The sequence below is a fragment of the Asparagus officinalis genome, chromosome 10 (genome assembly GCF_001876935.1).
Source record: "Asparagus officinalis chromosome 10, Aspof.V1, whole genome shotgun sequence".
NCBI lineage: Eukaryota > Viridiplantae > Streptophyta > Magnoliopsida > Asparagales > Asparagaceae > Asparagus > Asparagus officinalis.
This window is the reverse complement of record NC_033803.1, coordinates 19,828,643-19,847,551: the sequence shown is the minus strand read 5'-3', so window position 1 is coordinate 19,847,551 and position 18,909 is coordinate 19,828,643. Positions and strand designations below refer to the sequence as shown.

The following is an 18,909-nucleotide window of genomic DNA, read 5'->3' as shown; positions in this document are numbered from 1 at the left end:
TATTGAAATTCGATCCGAGGGTTGATATTTTTTTGGCGCATGATCATTGCTATGGAGTGGGAACTCAAGGGTAGAGATCTGCGTTAACTTGTGGTGTGCTGATCGTTTCTTTGTTCATGACTTGACATGTGCGGTTGTCTATTATCAATATGTTTTCTTGTTCCTACTAGAAGTTTCATGCATCACACACTCCATTTGCTCATGCAACAACAAAAACACTATCAAGAGGGAAAAATTTTCTACTGCGAGTAAATTAATTTGGATAATATTTCTTAAAGAATTTTCAGTAAGGAGAAAGTTTTGTAGTTGCGACGAGCAACTTTTTAGTTATAATTTCAGATTGGGTATTGCTACAGGGACCCTAAAATAGAGCACCCCTGAGGGGACAAGTGATGTGTCAGCCCCTGGGGGCTTGATGCACTGTTCATGAATAGTGCATCAAGCCCCCAGGGACTGATACATCACCTGTCCCGTCAGGGTCCCCTATTTTGGGGTCCTGAGGAGTTTTCCTTTGGGATTCTATCCCGTGAGATTTGACATGCCGTCACGGACTGAACATCCTTTTCATCCAAATTTAATTTAATAGCTGCCGTCAAGGATGAGGACTTTAATTTCATACTCTTGCACAGCAGTTTTGGGTAAAACAACCTCTCAATGGTATTATTAGTCGGGCCCACCCGCATCACTAGTCCGGGTTTACCAGTAACAGTACTGGTTAAGCTTTTATTCACTTTCTCAAATATTATCCAACATATGCTCCACATTTAGGCGATCTTTTTTCGAAAAAGTACAGACCGGATTTCAACCGAAAGCTTTCACCGATGGGCGGTGCGAGTAAAATATTTGCGGGGCCAAAATTTGACCTCATCCTCCTCTCTAGAGTACTCTTGCTAGCTGACTCAGTTCTCTTCTTCTCTCTGATCTGTCCCTTGAATTCATCTCTCCACCGCACATCAATCTCAGGCACCTCTCGATTTGATATCCTCCTCCAAAGCTCACTTCTCGCTCCAAGTGCCTGCAGTAGCTCTCGAAAACACTCACGCTCACATGAAGCTTGAATCCCATCATGAAGAGAAAATTCACCTCCAAGCCGTTCAGCTCCGTCACGCTTAATCCCCCAACCTTTGCGAAGTAGGAGTTCCTGTAATTCCTGCACAAACAAAAAAGGAGGAGGGTTAGGTGCATGAAGTTTCAATTAAGTTCTTCCGTTTTTTTACCGATCCAAGGATAATTTTAACCGCTATCAACTCGATGAATAGAAAGGAGGAGGAGGGAAAAAAAAAAAAAAAACAAAAAGGCGCTAGCTGCGTACAAATCCTCTACGAACTTGGAGGCAACCATGATGGAGGTAACGAGAAGGCGGTGCACGTTGCCCAGCGTAATCCGTAGCCCACGGTTGAGCTGGCACAACCTGTCCATGTACACGTACGCAACCACGTACACGGGCGGCGCCACGCGGGCGTAACGGAATATCCTCTCCAGGAAGGACTGTATCGTCATGTCGAGGACCCTGTCGCTGTCGAACGCCCCACTCCTCGCGTCGTCCCTCGGGCCCTGCGCGTTGCCTTGCCTCGCGTTTCTCGCCATCGCTCGCTCCAACAACGACGCCAGGACCGATATCACTAGCGGGTCTCGGCTCCTCGCGCTCCGAAACCTAGAGATCTGGACCTCAATCTTTCTTCCGCGAAATTGGAGCTAAGAAGAAAATAGCCAGCCCGTAAATAGTATCAAACTTCTGATGGTATGTGATCAAGGATTGTTTGAATCGTGAGCGTGTGTATTATGTATATATTATATATATTATAAGAGGGGGGGGGGGGTGGGGGGAAGGTGGGGGATAATCGGTTGGTGAGGAGCTTAGTTGTCAATAGGAGCGAACGAAAGGGCGATGGACGCTACGGAAAAATAATGTTTAGGGCACACCCCTAAACACCACCAACCATACCCTCATCTCTATCTTAGCAGTAAACCGGTTCTACATGGGATTTTAAAAATTTTAAAATATCATGTGGGGTCCGATTTACTATAGCACTAGAAGAGGGGGGTGTGATTGATGGTGTGGTAGGGGTGTGCCCCTAACACCACTCGCTACGGAAAGAGGTGGGAAGAAAAGATAACATTAAATACTATATTTTACTGTCGGTTGGGACCAAAAGAGGACAAAAGTGGAGCTCTCAATCACTTCCCTTTTGGTGATCGTATTTTAATGTAGCTCAGTTTTGCTGCCGACGGTTCCGTTGAGGGTTTCTACCGCGGGGGGAGAGGTGGATTGTTGGGATCTCCGCGGTTAATGAAAACTAGGGAAGGTAGAACAGTAGGCGTACGGTTTGTAGATAAATATCAGGAAATCTCCTTAACTCAGATTATTTTGAACATATCCGTGTAAAGCCACTAAACTCAAGGGAGTTTTGTGATGGGGGTTTTACCGATAATTGTCCAAAATTAAGGGTGGCGTTATGATATTTAGCCGATATTTATAATCTGATTTATTTTTCTTATTTTTGATTCGATTATTTGACAAAAAGTGACCTATCAAGGACTGAGTAAATTCATTATTTATCCGATATTTATAATCTGATTTGTTTTTCTTATTTTTGATTCGTTTATTTGGCAAAAAGTGACCTATCAAAAACTTATTAGAATTGAGTACAGATGTTTGGTTAGCGGGCAGATTGTAACATGAATAGATTCTTGCGAAAGCAAAATAAGTTAGGAATGGGGATGCCACGTTCAAATTGAAGAGCATTTCATTGATAAGAGTTAAAACAACATTATAATGTAAGTGTATTTATCACTCCAATTACTTTAATCTAAATAAACTGAGTAAAATTTGGTCATTCTGATAAGTATATCATGAAGTTATTATCATAATTATTATTATTGAGGTAACACGAAGTCAATATATTATGATACTTTAGCAAATATTCAAAAAAACATATTATGATAGTTCAATAAAAAGATTATGGGAGGATGGAGTTAAAATAATGATCATGCACAAATATATAGTGTTACGTGACATTTTTAGGAACATAAAAATTTACCCTTTACTTTTAGGTCAATTGCGAATAAACCTCGCAGTATCATTGTTTTGAACTTACTACATTTTGATTTTGTTTTTTTAGATGGGCCATAAGCTATTTTAAACAAGAGAGGGATGTTATACCAAATTTGGTTAATTATGTGGATGAATATTCTCCTTTTTTTTCTGCTTGCTGTACTAATAAAGAAATAAGGGATGTTGGTTCGAAGAAGCCAGGATGGGCTATAAAATAGAAGTTGACTGACTGTGGCTTAGCTGGTTGCGAGTACTCCTCGTGAATTTAATTATGAATAAAGTATTCTTCGTACAAGTGGAATGGATTATGTGCAACCTTTTGAAGGATTAACAGCCTATGAAAGGGGCATGGAGATGACACTATACAAAATTGATGGATATCTGCAATTGGAGGCATATATTATTGAATGGTAAATCAAAGAAGTAATTTTGAAAATTATGAAGTAGAAAATAATAGAAGTAATTTTTTTATTTTACACATTTTTTGAAAAGTGATGTAAATAATACATCTTCTTTATTCACTTTTTAAATTAAGGTGTTAGGAGTATAAAGAGACAAGTCAATAAAACTATTTTTTTCAGATCCACGCATGTTTCTACTATTTGTGAAACTTAATTAATTGGAAAAAAATATTTAAAAAATAGGGATACTACATATATAAGTGTCACATCAAAATTGAAGAAACTATATGAACTAGGTTTTTAAAAGAAACAAGATAGATTTTTCTTAGTTAGAAGTAGCAAAAATAGTCTTCAATTCTTTTACTTTAGCTCCTTTATAGCTACCATTAGGGGTGTTAAACCGTATCAGTATCCGAGGAGTATGCGTTAGTATACAGATATGGTTATTCAAATCCATAAACGATAGGATATAGTTACAGAGATGGTTTTGTAGTGAAATATCTGGATTCATATCCGAAATATCCGGATACATATAAGTCATACTATTATGATAGTTTTAATCCTTAAATTATGTATTTGAAGTTAATTTTGATGATCAATTTACTTTTTAGATATAATGAACATATTAATGAACTCTTTTATATCATGTAAACTATAAATATTTTTCCAATATTATCTAGTTTTCTCATATCCATTTTGAATTTGCATGCACATCCGCTTATGTACAGCATGTATATCTATATCCATATCTAATTTTAGCATATATGGATATAAAAATTTTCTTATTAAGATATATCTATAACCTGAGATAAATAAACGGATATGAATATAATAAGTGTCATATCCGAGCCGTATCCGGACCAAATGCACTCCTAGCTACCATGCAAACAAACAATTCCCTACTACAGATACCTATAGAAGTTTTCCCATTGCCCCACAACGAAGGTAGCCGCATAGCATTTTGAAGTTCATTCCAACGGCGTAGCGTTTAATAGAGAAAAGTCTAGGTAGAATCGGAAATAGGTTTTCTACCAAGGTAGAATTGGAAAATAAAAAGTGATAGGTTCACTTCTCCCCCAAATCATAGTGATGTACTAATAAAATAAAAATCTGGTTGGTATTTATGCCACTTGGTAAATCTTAAGGCCTTTGATATTACATGACTAATAATCTTATTATAAATAAATAAATAAATAAATAATCTTTTTATTCACTGTTTCATCTCAATCCACTACCCTCCACATCTTGGAAATCTCTTTCTTTGTCTGTAGATTTTCTATAAATTGTTAATTTCGTTCTCTTTTTCCATAAAAACTTATCTGTCTTCACTCTTTCTCCAAAAATCTAATATACGTATAATAATACTAATTTAAATCCCGTGCATAAGACAGGTAACAACTAGTGACTAATAGACCGAGTCTCACAAGAACTCTATTTTGTGGTAGCTTATCTAGCATAAGAAAATGCTACTAAAAAATATCCTCATTGTAAAATTTCTCCACTGCATCAAAATCATGGAATTATGATTAAATCTAAGTATTTTAATTTTATAATCTAACACATGGTTTCTAAAACTTTTAGTGTGAATTAGACTAAAATTCCCAAGCTTTGCCCAGTATTATATCAAAATACCCAAAGTTAACGACCTTAAATTGTATTTAAATATTCAAAGTTTGGCCGATATAGCACCAAAATACCCAAAGTTCAAAACCCTCCAGGCTCCAGGTAAATACTCGATATTTCTAAAAGTGGCATTTTAATACCCATGCGATGTGAACGTGAGCATTTCACCCCCCATATTTTCAAGCTTATATCATTTTAAACCTTACTTTTGGTTCAATCTATTGTTAAACTGTTCAAAATGCTACTTCAAACGTACCTACCTTGAAATAGGATGTTCAACGTTTTAATAATAGATTTATCAAAAAGTAATGGTTAAAATATTCTAAAAATAGCATATGAGTATGTGAAATTTTGACTTAAAGCTCTCACGTTTGCATTAAAAAGTATTTTTTAGCAAATTTTGGATATTTAAGCATAGGGTTTAAGACTTTAGGTATTTTGGTGCAATATCGACCAAACTTTGGGCATTTAAGTGTGGGGTTTAAACTTTGGGTATTTTTTTTTAACAATTCTGGGGAAACTTTGGGTATTTAAGTTAATTCACTCGACTGTTTTTAGAACCATTTTAAACCATGTAGCTTCAACTTGAAACTAATGCTCTTAAAATAAAGGAATTATATATAACAATTATCAAATTTATCATTATTGAATCATCACAATCAACCGACAATTATCAAATGAGAGAATCCGGTGGGCTCCTAATCCTTGATATGGGATCCATTATGAAAATATTAAAGCGTCCACGTTTACTTGTCTGCAGATTAAACGAGGCTCGTGCGAGCAGGACAAAATAGTGACCGTACAGCCAAGGTGCACTTAATGATGGGCAGGTAGACCTACCGAATTTATTCAAATACATTACAAGGGGGGAAATCAACATCTTAAAGTAAGTAAAATAACCTATTAGTTTGCAATTGCATAACCACATAGAACAAGCAAAAAACTAAATTCACTGGAAAAAAAAAAAACTAAATTCACGCTATATATTATGGGTCACTGCCACCTTCATTACCTGTCATGGAGATCTGGTACTGAAAAAAATGCATATATCTTATGAAGGATTGAAGAACAGCTCAAGAAAAAGTCCAAGAAAACTACTAGGTAGCTTGCCGGTCGACTGCGAGTCAGCGGCGGTCGATCGAAAACGTGGACGGAGGGTAGCAAAGTGTTGGAGATGAGGCGGTCGACCGTCGCGGTCGACCGTGCCGACCCTGTAATGGATTTTGGTCTCGGGAATCGATTCGATCGACTGATCGACTGCAGTGGTCGACTGTGAGGATCCTGTAGTCGATTTTCTTCTCTGCCGGGGGTGTACGGTCGACCGTCGCGGTCGACCGCGTAGCGGTTTTAATTTGGGTTACAGGTTTTTGACCCGGTTCGTTTTTGAGTTGACATATAATCCTAATCCTGATTAATTAGGGTTAAGTAAGGACGTTTTGAGCAGTTTTTGAGGGAGGATTGTGTAGGCATATAAAATTGCTTATAGGTCCCTTGACACGGTTCAACACGAACTAATGAACCATCAGGCGACGTATCTAAGTACGAACGTCAGTCCACAACACCGAAGCCAAGTGACACGCAACGAAGCGGATTAACAAGGCTACGAAGCTGACAAACCGCACGTGAACGACGGAATGAATCCACTCGCGTGCAGAATCAAATCAACGGTCCAGAGAGTCAACGAGTCATCCAACCATATAACGGATTCGAACTCAGACACCAAAGCCGATTTACTGCCGAATCGGGATCCAGACTTCCAAATCAGGAATCAAGTCAACGAATCGATTTCAGACCAATCAACCGCATCACCGAATCACGGACGATGCGAATACAAGAACCAAAACAACCGAACGACGGACGCAAAGCCCGGAGTGGCTCGGCCAAGGCCGAGCCACCCTGGGGTGGCTCGGCATGAGCCGAGCCACCTTGGGGTGGCTCGGCCAAGGCCGAGCCACCTCAGATCTGGTTGCCTATAAATAGGCGAGGTCATTCATCATTTTGGAGGACTTTTGGAAGAACTTTTGGAGAGCCGAAACTCTGCCGGATTGAGACCTCATCTTGGAGTTCTTGAAGGCTTGAAGACTTGGACGTTCGGATCTGATTCTCGGCGAGCACCCGCATCACAAAAAAGGCAGGAGTTCGAGGGGATCAAGATCTCAGATCTACGTTGTTACACTCCGGATCAAAGCTTGGTCTTTGATCCCGAGATTCGAGCGATTGTTTCCTTGGTGAAATAATCCCTCCGGCTATTATTTCCTTGGTGAAATAATACCCGTTATACTGCGTAGATCTGTCCAGATCTAGATCGCGCAAATGTTGCTCCTAAATTCATTAATTTTCCCTATGCTCAATGGGCTTCTAGATTTAAACTATTTATTGAATCTAGAAATATCGACTTATGGAAAATTATTGATTGTGCTTATATTGTGCCCACATTGGAGAAATCCAAGTGGAGCGATCATGATAAGAAAATGTTTTCAATGAACAAGCTTTTGTTAGAATTTTTGCTTAATGCTTTTGACTCATCCTTTTCTAACAAATTTGTTCATTTTGATAGTGCTTACAAACTTTGGAAATTTATTGAAGCACATCAAGGGGACTTAGAGGCAATCCAACAAGCTCTGGAGGATTCTTCTTCAAGTTCATGTGGAGCATCATGCACACGGCCACAAGAAGATAACTCTTGTGTAGTAAGCGATTCCGATTCCGATAATGATTTATCTATTGATGAACTCGCTTGTGCATATGAGAAATTATCGCATGCCTACACTAAATTGCAAAATAATTTTATTGATCTTAAAAGCAAGCATGTTGGTTTAAAATCCAATCATGATAAGCTAGTTTCCAATTTTGATATTATTTCTCAAGAAAATGTTGCTCTTAAAGAAATTAATGATATGTTAAAATTGGAAAATGAAAAATTGACTTCATCTATATCTAGCTTAACTCATGCTAATAATGATGCCATGATAGAAGTAGAAACTATTAGAAATGAGTTTAATTCTTTTAGAAATGATAATGTTTCATCTACTTCTATTTCCTATACATGTATGCAAAATGTTGAGTTGAGTCAAGTTAAACATCGCATATCTTGATTAGATTCAACCTTAAAAACATGTATGGTAAACCATGATAAGCTTATGAACATGTGTGCTAAGTCTCATGCTACTATACCTAAACATATCACACATCATGCACACATGTATAGCAAAATTTATAAGTGCTCTATTTGTGGTCGTAAAGGCCATTTATCTAAATTTTGCTATGATGCACATGCACACATATATAGCAAAATTTATAAGTGCTCTATTTGTGATCGTAAAGGCCATTTATCTAAATTTTGCTATGATGCACAAAAATCTAAAAATAGTAATATCAATGCTTCTTGTGCATCTCATAAGGCTTCTTCATCACACACACATGTACATGCACACACTCATAAAGTTCATCACAAGCATGCTCATGTGTATAGATGTGATCATTGTGGTAAATTTGGTCATTTGGCCAAATTTTGTTTTGATTTAAAGAAAGTTTCACATTTGCAAAACAATTTTAAAAGACCATCCATGTTTGCAAATGTTTCTAATGTTTCCCGTGCACAACCGTTTGGTCAACATAAGCAAATGCTTCCTTTCCATTGTACTTATTGCAATCGGAAGGGCATTTGAGTAATTTTTGTTATGACCGTGTTCGTGCACCATATGCGCCTAAGAGGGTTCATAACCCTAGGGCTTTTGAGCTTGAATGATAGGGATCATGTCCCTAAACATTTTGGTACCAAGAATACTTGGGTACCAAAACAAATTTGAATTTAAACCAAGAATTTTAGCGTTTTTCTTTTTCTTTTTCTTGGTTTTGAAAAATGTATTTTAAACTTTTATGAAAACAATTCCTTTTATTCACCAACGACAACCTCACCCCGATCGACGCCGAAGTTGCGTCGGGTGAAGTCCCATCGGCCTCTAAGCATGTCAAATCCGCCATCGAAGGCGTGGTGACTCTCTCTAAGAGAGCTCGCCAGAGGTAGCGTCAACGCCTCGCGAAGCAATTCACCAAGGCCATGGAGTCCGTTGACGGGGTCCGCTACAATGCGGATCTGAAGAGCAAACGAGGCAAACAGCCTCAACATCAAGTGAAGAATGGTTCCTCCAAGCCATCAACGGTTTATTCCCAAATCATGTTTACCGGATGCTTAAATATTTATATGGGTTATTACTAGCTCAAGAGCTAGTTATGGTTGCCTCTCTTGATTTTTTAAAATCAATGATGGTTTGGTTTTATACTCTTAAAAATGATTTTTTTTAAATCTATAATACATAATTCTTGTATGTTACTTTTGAACTATGAAAATTTTGCTTTGATTTGTTCTTTTGAATTCATTATATAAGCACAAATAGATGATTCAAATTTTAAATATGCTTTATAATGTACGGGAGATCATGCAGAATCATCCCGAAGGAGGAAGCCAGTTTTGGAGCGCCTCGGTCCACTTCCCAAAGAACGAGGCAAAACTCCAGTTCAAGAACGGTTGGGGCCAATGAAGAAGTCCCAAACAATTCAACATGCTGGGGGTGGCCGCAACCCTCAACATCTGGAGAAAATCATGGCACCCAAGCGCGCAACTTTACGCATCGAGGTGCAGGAGCACGCTGAAGACTCGCGTCCACAAAGGCACGTTTCTAGACGTGTAACTTTTAAAAGCCCAAAGAAGGCAATCCAACCTCAGATGGAAACATTATCATCTGATAGTGATAGTGTTATACCTGAGAAGTCGTGCCCGCACACGATAGGTTACTCCGACTGTCAAAATGACGAGTTGTACTATCGTGCTGGGGGTACGAATAGAACCAGGAAGAGGAGTCCCCGAGAACAGGAAATTCAATGCCCCTGTTCCAAACTCATTCGGGCGGTATTGTCTGAATGCAACTGCATCAAGGCGGTCCCCGAAAGAGTTTCAGTTTTTGAAAGACTCAGTGCGGAGACGCCAAAACCCAGGCCTAGGCGTTTTCAACGAAGAAGAAGAATGATTGAAGACGGAGAATTTCCGAGGGTCACCACCAACATGACCAGCAAGGGGACATCGGCACCGACCTAGAACCCGTCTGCAGTCCGGAACCATAGAGCGAGCAACTTATGGTAGGATTCGGACAAGACGCCCTTCAGAAGATGAAGAATCTGATGCCGGCTCCGCGGTGGCATCAGATAATACAGTATCCAGCGAGGGACAACCCCGCGAGGCCCTGATGATAAGTGCGGAGCAGATGGCCAAGATGCTTGAAGACGCTTTGGCTAAGCAGAAAGAAAGTTTCAAATTTGAGATGGAGATGGCCATGCAGCAGATGAGAGAAATGCATGACCAACAGATCCAAGCATTGGCGAACCAACAAGGCGAGCAGAATCATCGTAACCCGATTAATGTGGAAGATGAGGATACAAATGCTCGTAACACCAATGATCCTCCCGTCAACGCAGGGGGTGGTAATGAGAATGCTGGCGAAAACACCGGCGAAAACCTGAAGATCAAGAACCTCGAGAGCAAAATCAACACATTGATCTCCGCTCAAGAGACGAAGAAAACAGGCATTCCTTGCCCATACCCAAGAGAATGGGAATCGATCCCATATCCGGCGAAGTTTAATCTAATTAACTTCACGCCGTTTAATGGGATGGGTTCACCCACTCAGCATTTGATTTACTTCAAATCGCACTTGGGAGTCATCTCTGGTAATGAGCCTCTGATGGTGCGGTCATTCGTTGGCACTCTTCGCGGAGCCGCCTTCGATTGGTATCGCCGCCTCAAGCCAGGAAGCATAAACAGCTGGGACGACATGGAGACTAAGTTCCTTACAAATTTCTTCGACGACGACACCGAGATCTCTATCGGATCGTTGCTCGACGAAAAGCAGAAAGACGGGGAGTTAGTCGACACCTTCGTCAAAAGGTTCAGGAACAAGGCGATGAATTGTCGGGACCCGATCACCGAGGAATTTATCCTCCAGACCTGCCACAACAACCTTTCACTGGATGTGTTGGAAGCAATGGGCACAGCACCATCCAAGACATGGAAGGATCTGAAAGTCCGAGGAGAGCAAGCTGAGCGATTCCTCAGGAGAAAGAAGGCGGAGAGAGGCCAACCGGCAACAAATCCTCCGAAACAGAACTTCAACCAAAAAGGAAAAGGTAAAGCTCATGCTAATGCCGTTGATGCTAACCAAACTTTTCAATTGCAACCTCAGCAACAACAGCAGCAACGAGCGCCACAACAATCCCAGCCGCATTGGCAGCAACGGCCTCAGAAACAAAAGTCTTCGGAGCCGAGGTTTCCCAAAGTCTACTCCTTCAAGGATGATGAAGTTCCCGGCATCTTCAAATACTTGTTGGAGAACAACAAAATCCAGCTGCCGGCGATCGTGGATCAAGAGGGAGCCAGCAAGGTGACGGATCCAAAGTACTGCGCGTACCACAGAGCGGTCTACCACCCTACGAGATCATGCTACCACCTCAAGGACAAGATCCAGGCGTTAATCGACGTAGGGGTCATAACCCCGAAACCAGCTAAGAATGTGGAGGCAAACGCAGTGTCAATCAGTTTTGGGTCGGTGCCTACAACTTGGTTCGAGCCAAAAAGCGTCACTAAAGTCGGGATGAAGACGGTGAATGACGACCCGCACGGACAGCGCCAAAAGGGACTTGTGCCACACACAGCCCCAAATGGCAAAATCCTTTGGGTTCACCCCGATCTGATTAGAGATGAACAATGGGCCGGGTCGTCATCCGGGAGGAAGTCTAAAGGGAAAGGGAAGTCTTGTTATGGAGTCTCTGCTATCCCAGGGGAAGATGACGAAAGAATCCCCACTTTCCCGCTCTCTGAAGAAGAACAAGAAGCTTTTGCGACACGGAGCGGAAACGAGTATCATTACAATTATCCGCCACCTATCGAGCAGGGGGTGAATAAACGGGGACCAGCCAAAACTCTCACGGAGATGGGAGTGATTACAAGTCCCACACCGGGTAAAGAAGCTCTACGACAACCGGTGAATAAACCAAAAGAGAAGAATCCCCAAGAGGTACAGAATCCGAAGCAGTCTCGTTTCAGTCGTCCAATTGGAAGAGACAAACCGGAAAGCTCGAAGACTCCGCATAGCTTCGACATTATGGCGCAATTAGCCAACATTCCTGCACGGATAACGCTCGGATAACGCTATATGAGTTGCTGCGGCTGTCTAAAGAAACTAGAGAAGCATTGCAAGAAGCCTTGGCCGATTCAGAAGCATTTCTCACTCGGATCAAACCGGTGCCTGAGGAATTAGAACTGTTAGCTCAACAGTGCAATGTGGCAGCTAAGAACATTCCCTGCATCACCTTCACCAAAGAAGACATGCAGACCAAGAATTCAAACCATGATCGGCCATTGTATTTTGTCGGGTACATTGGTTCCAGCGAGGTCAACCGAATCCAAGTAGATCCGGGTTCCGCTGTGAGCATTATGCCGCTTCGCCTAATGCATAGTCTTGGCATTCCAGTCAGCAAATTGGCGTCTACAGGCACAGTCATTTACGGATTCAATACCAGCGGGTCAAGGCCTTTGGGGAAGATCCGAATAAAATGCCAAATGGGCGATCTGAAGACGGAGGTCACGTGTTACGTGATAGATGCTGAGACATCCTATAATTTACTATTGGGTCGGCCTTGGATCCATAGTAACGTGATAATTCCATCTACTCTCCATCAGTGTTTGAAGTATGTCGACACTGACAATGAGGTGAGGACGGTGGTCGCGGATAAGCAACCATTCAAGGGGTATGAGAATTATTTCACCGATTCTCTCCTTTATGGTAACGAATCCGATACTGAACCATCGGCCCAGGGCACAGACAGCGGAGAAGAAGCTGATTCTGAAGCCGGATTCGATTACAATGGCGGTTTTGTTTTAAATGACATTGTACCCTTTGTAATCAATCTTGACGATGAACAATCGTCAGATGCAGATTGTAACTGGCAACTTGCCGATATTGAAATAAAAGATGATTTAGAGTACTCCTTGTCTCTTGATGATGTGGTAAGAGAACTGTATGATAATACCGACTTGTATATGCCGCTTCAATCATCCTATGTAACAAAGGAGCACCTCCAGCATTCTTTCGGAACAACCATGATCATCCCGAACAAGGTAGGAGGTGCAAAAGAAGTAATTTATGGTAAAGGAAAAAGCTCTCCGTTACCAGATCATTTCCTAAGTGAAGACGAAGATGATGACAAACCTGGTCGGCATTTATCTAAATATAGTCCGGAAGCGCGCAAGCTCATGGAAAAGCAGGGGTACGATTTCACACTCGGAGAAGGTTTATACTTCGATCGAGGTCCTCGTAATCCAGCCAAAGCAGTATATGTACCAAAAGGTAAACCTGAGGATTATTATAAATATGGGCGAGGCTTAGGTTATGTTTCATCAGATGACGAATGTGGTTGGCAAATTATCGATCAAATTGCTAACAAAGCCAAGAAGGGATACTCTCCCGATGCTTCAGAGTGGGACTCCGATACAAGTCTGGGAGAAGTCTTCAAAACCCTAATGTCAAATATGGCTACAGCCGATCCATCCACCATGGAAGACGACGATCAAATGCCAACATGGGAAGACCCGTGGGTTCACCATCTGAATATGCAATATGGCGATAGGTTCGAGCAAAGAGAACCACCCACTGAAGATAAAATAGTCCAGATTAACATGGGTGATGAGGCCAACCCAAAGCCTATATTCATCAGCGACAGTCTTCCCCCAGATGAGAAGGAGGAATTGATTGCTCTCATCAGGGAATATATCGACGTCTTCGCATGGAATTATGAAGACATGCCAGGGCTCGACCCCAATGTCGCAATGCACCGCCTCGATATCAAGCCGGATGCCAAACCTGTCAAGCAACAGCAAAGACGGTTTCGTCCGCAGATTATGGAAGCCATTGAGGCAGAGGTTAAGAAGTTGATCGAATCAGGATTTATCCGAGAGGAACAACATCCAGACTGGTTAGCCAACATCGTTCCCGTCATGAAGAAGAATGGCAAAATCAGGATTTGCATCGACTTCAGGAACCTGAATGAAGCATGTCCGAAAGACGATTTCCCTCTCCCAATCACGGATGTCATTATCGACAATACATGTGGATTTGAGAGGATGTCCTTCATGGATGGATTTTCGGGATATAACCAGATCAAGATGCATCCAGAGGATGAGAAGCATACGGCGTTCCTCCAACAACGTTGTTTGTCTACAAAACATAGGAATACACAAACACTAGACAAACAACATTAGTAATAAATTGTTTGTTAAACATCATCAAAACAAGAAGGCCAACACAATATACGATTCATGGAGTGCAAATCGGAACGTACACTGGTTCACCACACTCAATCCCGCTTCCTTCTGAATCCACCCTAATGGATAGGGCTTCGGATGCCTCACCGTCTTCAATCCCAGCTTTTGTACCAACGCTTCAGATATCAGGTTCTTCTGACTCCCTGTGTCTACAATGGCATCCACCAAGCTAGTCTTGACCTGCAACTTCAGAACAAAGAGTTGCTCTCTCGGGTCGTTGTCTTCTTTTGTGGCCTGTTTCCCTCCCCGTCATAAGGTTGAGGCTGTTGTTGGGCTCTGTCATCCCGGGAACCTCTTTCGGACCATGTGCTATCACGTACGCCTTTTTCTCCTCCTTCTTCTTCAACCCTTTCGGCTTCAGATGAGGGTACTTATCCCAGCAACGATCAGCCACGTGCCCTGTCTGCTTGCAGTGATTGCATGTCAATCCTGCCTTCCCTGAATCACCCTTCTTCTTCTCTTCCTTATGTTGAGAGCTACTCGACTTGTTTCCCGATTGTTTGGAGTCACCCTTCGTTTCGTTGCCCTTCTTCTGTTTGCCCTCAATGGCAATTGCCTTCACGCTCGCTTCTGCAATCATCTCGACCGTGAACAGCTTCATCTCCTTACGGATGTAATCATTCAGTCCCGCCATGTACTGCATGAAGATGGAGTATTCGTCCGTTGCGATGTTTAGAACCATCACCTGCTGCTGGAACTCCGTCGTGTACTCTTGAACGGTCTGATTGAATCTTTGGCGCAAGCCGTACCACTTGTACCAACGCTCCTCAAGGAACCCCACCGGATAGAACTGTTTCCTGAGTAGCTCCTTGAATTTGTTCCACGACGCTGCCTTCTTCTCCTGTTTGCAATAGGATTTCCACCACGTCAACGCGTGTCCTGAAAGCTTCAATGTCGCGAACACAATCTTCTCCTTGGATGAATATCCATAGAGGGTGAAGTACATCTCCATACGCTCAATCCAATCATCGAGCTTTTCTACATTGACACTCCCATCATAGACATGAATCTCCACCTTGAAATCTATCTTTAAATTTTGGTAATTATTTTTACCCCCTTGATGTCCAGCAGCCCTAAAAACCTCGGTTCACCCGTCCGAATCAGACTTCTCGCTCTCTTCATCGGACTCGATGATTTTCTTCTTACCCTTCGAAGAAGATTCCTCTCTTTTGTCCCCTTTGTTAATGAGACCCACGAGCTGACTGAGCGTCGAACCGATCGTTTCGATCTGCTTCTCCATGGCATCAAGTCTTGTTGAGTTATCTATTTCATACATTTTCTCCTTCCTTAACTCTTGGGCTCCTTCCAAGGAAGTAAGGATCTCGCCAAGCTCCTTGTATTGCGAACGAGTCAGGACCATGCACAGGATGCCCCCTTCGTAGGATTTGATGGCTCTGATACCAACTTGATACGAGTTGCCGTGCGAGCACCTTTGATCGCGGAATTATCAAAGGTGGGTTGAGGAGAAAATAATAAGAATACAAGAATAACTCAGATTTTGGGCGAAGGAAAATACCTCCTCTAGATTATGAGTATGTAATTTACAATCTCTCACAATCTCACTCTAGAATTGAAGAACAAGCTCTCCAAATCTCAATTACAAGTTAATCTCTCTTGATTTAACTCTCTGATTGTTTAGAAACCCTAAAACAATCCCTTATATAGGTGTACAAACGTGGATGGCAATTTGGTAAATAACCAGACCCAAAACCAACAGGAATTCGTGTGAACAGAATCCCAAACGAACCAGGAAACCCTCGATGAGTCGACTCATGACTGAGATGAGTCGACTCGACAGAAACTGGAGAAATCTCAATAACCAGCGATGAGTCGACTCATGACAGTCATGAGTCGACTCAACCTGATGAGTCGACTCATAACAGTCATGAGTCGACTCACAGGCTGAAAACTGGGTACTTCGATTCTTCTGCTCGTCGTCTTGTTCCACGCTTCCTCCTGTGTTCCCTTATACTGTTTGACACCCCCTATTCTCATGCTAGTATGAGAATCATCTATCCTCAAGCTCCCATGAGGATCGCTAAGTTCCGAGAGTCGACTCAACCTGATGAGTTGACTCATAACAGTCATGAGTCGACTCACAGGCTGAAAACTGGGTACTTCGATTCTTCTGCTCGTCGTCTTGTTCCACGCTTCCTCCTGTGTTCCCTTATACTGTTTGACACCCCCTATTCCCATGCTAGTATGAGAATCATCTATCCTCAAGCTCCCATGAGGATCGCTAAGTTCCGAAGAGAAGATACACCCGTATCATATACTCACCTATGTTTTATGATAGGGGGAGCCTTCGCTCTCTTACTGTTTTGTTTCCCCATTTTTGATGTTGCCAAAGGGGGAGAAACAAGTGGATTGTGAGTATATTTTAAGAGTATTATGTTTTATTGTATATCTTATATACTCTTTGTGTAGATTGTTTGTCATCATCAAAAAGGGGGTGATTGTTAGGTCTCATGTTATGAGCCTACATCTTCTAATCTTGTTTTGATGATTACAAATAATTCCTAATATTGTTTGTCCAGTGTTCATGTTTCTTATTAGGTATTGTAGACAAACAACGTAGTTGGAGGATGGATGGAATAGAGCTTCAACGATCATATCTAAAAAAGGTTAGCGGAATATCGGTGAAGCCTTACAATTCAAGTTAATGATCAAGTTCAAGCTTCATCCGCACCGTGTACCAAGTTAAGCTACAACGAAGATCAAGATCAAGCTTGGGTAATCTAGTTTAGATTTATATTATGTGTGTTAGATACTCTAAGCTCAATATAATATACACACACATTTTATTGGTTTCTTCGTATATATATAGTTATATATATACATAAGTTTTGGTTTCTATGCATATATATAGTTATATATATACATACTTTTGAGTTTTTATGTTTATAATATGAAATCACATATTTCATATTTACTATTGTGGTTTTGAAAACATTGCATAGAATATGCAATTTTGTGAAAATATTATATTCTTAGTTTGTAGACTTGAATATCAGTTTATACATGTTTTACTAAGTCTATAAAAACATTTCACAAAGTTTCAAAAGTTGGTTTATGTCAAAACATCAAAATTCAAGTATCTCATATTTTTATTTTTTGGACTATTTTGTAAAATGATGATATTTTTCATTTGGGAGGTCATTTCTGATAACCAGTCACTGTAGCATGTTTATTATCATGTCTACAATCATTCCCCAAAGTTTTACATTTTTTGGAATTTATTTGATATTTTTAAACAGGGTTTTAAAATCAGCAAATCAGGTTTTATATATATCAATTTTCGGTCGACCGCTCATATGTTCAACCGTCAGTGGGCAGCAGAAAGTCTGTCGGTCGACCGGCCCGATCGACCGAAAGCTCCATCGGTCGACCGCACCGGTCGACCGACGATGGTCCAGAACTGTTTCTTCGTGTTTTTGCTCTCCGTCGGTCGACCGACGAAATTTCCGATCGACCGACAATAGATCCGTTGCTTTTTTCAACGGCTATTTTATCTTTTTATTAAGCTAGTGTTCATATTGAGTTTAGTTGATTTTATTATCTCTTTGTTCACACACAACCTATTGAGCTTATTGTATTTACATTCATAGTATAATTTAGGGTTGTGGGTTTGTGACATTGAGAGTGAGCTTAATTGAGTTCTCACCTTGTTTAGAGAACAAATCATTTGATTTATATTGTGCTTATTGTGAGGATTCACTTGTAATACACTTGTACACCGAGAGAAGTGTGTGGTGAGAGACGGGGTCGAATCCAAGAGGAGTGGCGTCGGTTGACGTGCCTAGGGAGAGGTTGTAACCGAGCACTTGAGGAGGAGGACACGGGCTAGGACCAACACTTAGTGTGTGAGGTGTGATTACATAGTGATTGTATTGTGAGGTGTAAACGTTGTTCGGGTGAACGTAGAAAACCCGGTTGTGATAGTGAAGATCTCCTCGAGGTGAGGAGCGGAGACGTAGGTCGTGGGGACCGAACTCCATAATCATATTGTTTGTTTGTGATTGCATTGACGCACTTACTTTCATGTTCATATCTTATATCGCCTTTGTATATTGCTTGTTGATTATATTGCCCACTATCTAGTTTAGATTATTTACCCTTGAGTTTATATATCCTTGCACATACATTGACTATATCTCTTTGTTAGGATATATCTTGTTCATTTTGCTTATCATAGCTCATATACATTGTCGTATTTAATACGTGCTAGGATAACTTGTTAATAAGTTTTAATTAGCATAAAATCAGATTAGATTAGCATAAGACCCTAATCACCCCTCCCCCCCTCTCTAGGGTCTAACACCATAGTAGTAGTTTCTCCTTTCTAAGTAGCTTTTCTAGCTTTAGTTGAAATATGTCAATAGAAAGCAGCCCGCTGGCTGCTTTCAAGGCTTTCTCGACTCAAATGATAAAAGATGAGACTGATCAAGTCTCGGACC

At 41.1% G+C, this 18,909-nt stretch overlaps 1 protein-coding gene across 1 annotated transcript; it reads right to left on the bottom strand.

The window, feature by feature from the left end:
- LOC109826525 (cyclin-U2-1-like) lies at positions 540–15,086 on the bottom strand. Its single transcript, XM_020393555.1, has 3 exons — positions 15,009–15,086; positions 1,313–1,695; positions 540–1,150 (listed from the first exon to the last, which is right to left on the bottom strand). The coding sequence occupies exons 1-3, from the start codon at positions 15,084–15,086 to the stop codon at positions 877–879; spliced, it is 735 nt and encodes a 244-aa protein (XP_020249144.1). The 3' UTR covers positions 540–876.